The following is a 2,522-nucleotide window of genomic DNA, read 5'->3' on the forward strand; positions in this document are numbered from 1 at the left end:
CGCCGCCCCTTCCCCCCCCGCCCCCCTTCCCCTGGGCCGACACCACACCACCTATAAATGTGGGCTGGGCTCCTGGCCCCGGGGAAGGCTGAGAGGCACGGGCGGTGTGGGCGGGGTTCTTGGAAGCATCTTTATTGTTATGAGTCTGGGAACCGTGGGGAGGCAGGATGCCCAACCCAGAGGTGGGGGCTGTCTCAGGAGGGATCTGCAGGCCGCTTAGGGGGCCATATCCGGTCTTTGATCCAGTCCACGTACTTGGCCACACGCGTGTAGACACCAGGTTTATTAAGCCTCCCACAGCCGTCGCCCCAACTGATGATGCCATACAGGTAGGCCACGCCGTTCTTCTCACAGGCCAAGGGCCCGCCCGAGTCACCCTACGGCAGGGCTGCTGGTCAGAGCCAGGCGCTGGCTCAGCTCCTCAGCAGTTGCAAAACCCCCCACCACCCACTCCTGCTCCGCCTCCCTCACCCCAACTCCAAAGATGTCCCCAAAGGGTCTCAGATGTCCCCTTTGGTGAGGACTCCCCAGGAGCTCCCAACGCAGACTTCCTGACAGCCTGGGGGACAGATAACAAAGGTACTTCCAAGTAAAGGAGCTATCCCACCTTCCCCCGGCCCCCGGACACTAAGTCTCCTCATTCCCAGGCTGCTGTGACAGCGTCTGACCAGTCATTCCAGTTCCTAAAGCTCTGCCATGGATTCCTCTCAACTCCGTGACCAGGAACGTGCTCCTCAATCTGGCTCCCCAACCCACCCACCAGCACACACCCTATGTGGACCAGGTGGTCCCTGTGTTCTGGGCTGATCTCCCCACTTGAAATAATAGCCCCCCGGCAAACTCCTATTCACCCCTCAAAACAAGTGCAAATGCCCCCTCCTCCAGAAAGCCAGCCTTGACTTCCCCCAAAAGTGCTTGCTGTATTCATGTGGTCCAGTTGTCAAACCCCCCTTGCCACTTCTGAGTTGTGTGACCTGGGAAGAGTGATGGGACCTCTCCGGGCCTCAGTTTCCCCACCTATAAAATGGGAAGTAAAGCAGCTCCTCCATCTCAGGATTGACCTGCAGCCTAAACAAGATGGTGCTTGTGGACCCCTAATGAACGCTAGCTCTTGGGATTGGCTGCTCGACTGAACCCACTTGGAAGAACTCTAGCTGTAAAGGGCTTTGGGCTTTGGTGTCACGTGACAGCCCCACCCTTGGCTGGACGTGTCCAGGCTTTGAGACCCACACGTCCCTAGGCCTCGGTCTCCCCTGCTGGGAGGGCTTTGTGCAGTGGCCAGGCCGGCCTCCGGAAGAGGTGGGTGCCCATCCCGGGGGTCCTCTCTGTCCTGGCTCCCCGCTGGCTCTGCAGGGCACGGTCCCTCTCAGCTCTGAGCTCCCCTCCCCCGGGGGCAGCAGGCAGTCTTGGGATTTGGGGCGCAGCCCCGGCTCACCTGGCAGGCGTCGGACTTGCAGTCGAAGTAGCCGGCACACAGCATGCTGGGGCTGATGTCAGCCCCGTACACCTCCGGGCTGCTGCACTTGTGGTCTGCGACCAGAGGGACCAGCGCCTCCCGCAGGGAGCTGGAGTAGCCACTGCCGTCTGTGGACAGGGTGCTCTCAGGCTGGGCGAGGCTCCCTGCGGCTGGCCACGGCTCCCCTGGGCACGGTGCCCCCACCCCCACTCACTCTCGTCCTGGTGGCCCCAGCCCGCAATCTGGCACTTGTGTCCAGCGGGGAAGGGGCTGCTGGGCTCAGGCAGGCAGATAGGCTGGACGAACTGGGAGCGGACGGCACAGCGGTCCCCCCTCTTCTTCAGCCGGATCAACACTGGCCAAGAGAGAGACCAGAGGTCAGCCTGGGGCATGGGGGTCCATGCAGGGGCAGAGGGGCTGTGGCCTGGGAGACCCGGGCGGGCAGGAGGGCCGGCCCGGGCTCAGCAAGGCTAGCCAGCCGGGTCTTCCTCCCACCAGGCCAAGGCCGCTCTGCCATACCAGGTTTCCTTGCTGCCCTCCCCTCCCCCTCTCCCTTACCCCCTCTCTCTCCTTTCCCGCCCCATCCCTCCCTTCCCCTCTCCCCAGGTCGGCCTGGCGCCTCGCCCCTGCCTCGCTCCGGGGTCTGGCCTGGGGTGTGCAAGGCGCACACACATCCCTGGCCCAGTCGCACCCCAACGTGTCCCAAGCCTTACCCAGGTCATGGTCACTGGGGTTGAACACTGAGTACATGGGGTACGGGATATACTTCTCGATGCCAAACGTCTGTGTTACGTCCGTTGTTTGGTTGAAGAAGTGTTGGCCTAGGACCACTAAGACATCCTCCCTGCGGGGGCTGTGCAAGGCGGCCGGTGGCAGCACAACCCAGGCCCTCCCCACAGGCCCCGCCCCTCGGGCCCCCCCCCCCCAGGCCCCCCCCCCCCCCCCGGTCCCCCCCCCTCGGCCCCGCCCCTCAGGCTCTCCCCACAGGCCCCTCCCCTCGGGCCCCGCCCCCTCGGGCCCCTCGGCACAGGCCCCTCCCCTCAGGCCCTCCCCTCTGGCCCCGCCA

General features: G+C 64.4%; 1 protein-coding gene across 1 annotated transcript; it reads right to left on the reverse strand.

The window, feature by feature from the left end:
* Positions 1-107: 107 nt before the first annotated feature.
* On the reverse strand, positions 108-2,336 carry LOC110582902 (hepatocyte growth factor activator-like). Its single transcript, XM_021692940.1, has 4 exons — positions 2,170-2,336; positions 1,671-1,811; positions 1,436-1,584; positions 108-377 (listed from the first exon to the last, which is right to left on the reverse strand). The coding sequence occupies exons 1-4, from the start codon at positions 2,204-2,206 to the stop codon at positions 195-197; spliced, it is 510 nt and encodes a 169-aa protein (XP_021548615.1). The 5' UTR covers positions 2,207-2,336; the 3' UTR covers positions 108-194.
* Positions 2,337-2,522: the final 186 nt, after the last annotated feature.

This window comes from Neomonachus schauinslandi, unplaced genomic scaffold, assembly GCF_002201575.2.
Source record: "Neomonachus schauinslandi unplaced genomic scaffold, ASM220157v2 HiC_scaffold_4451, whole genome shotgun sequence".
Taxonomy (NCBI): Eukaryota; Metazoa; Chordata; class Mammalia; order Carnivora; family Phocidae; genus Neomonachus; species Neomonachus schauinslandi.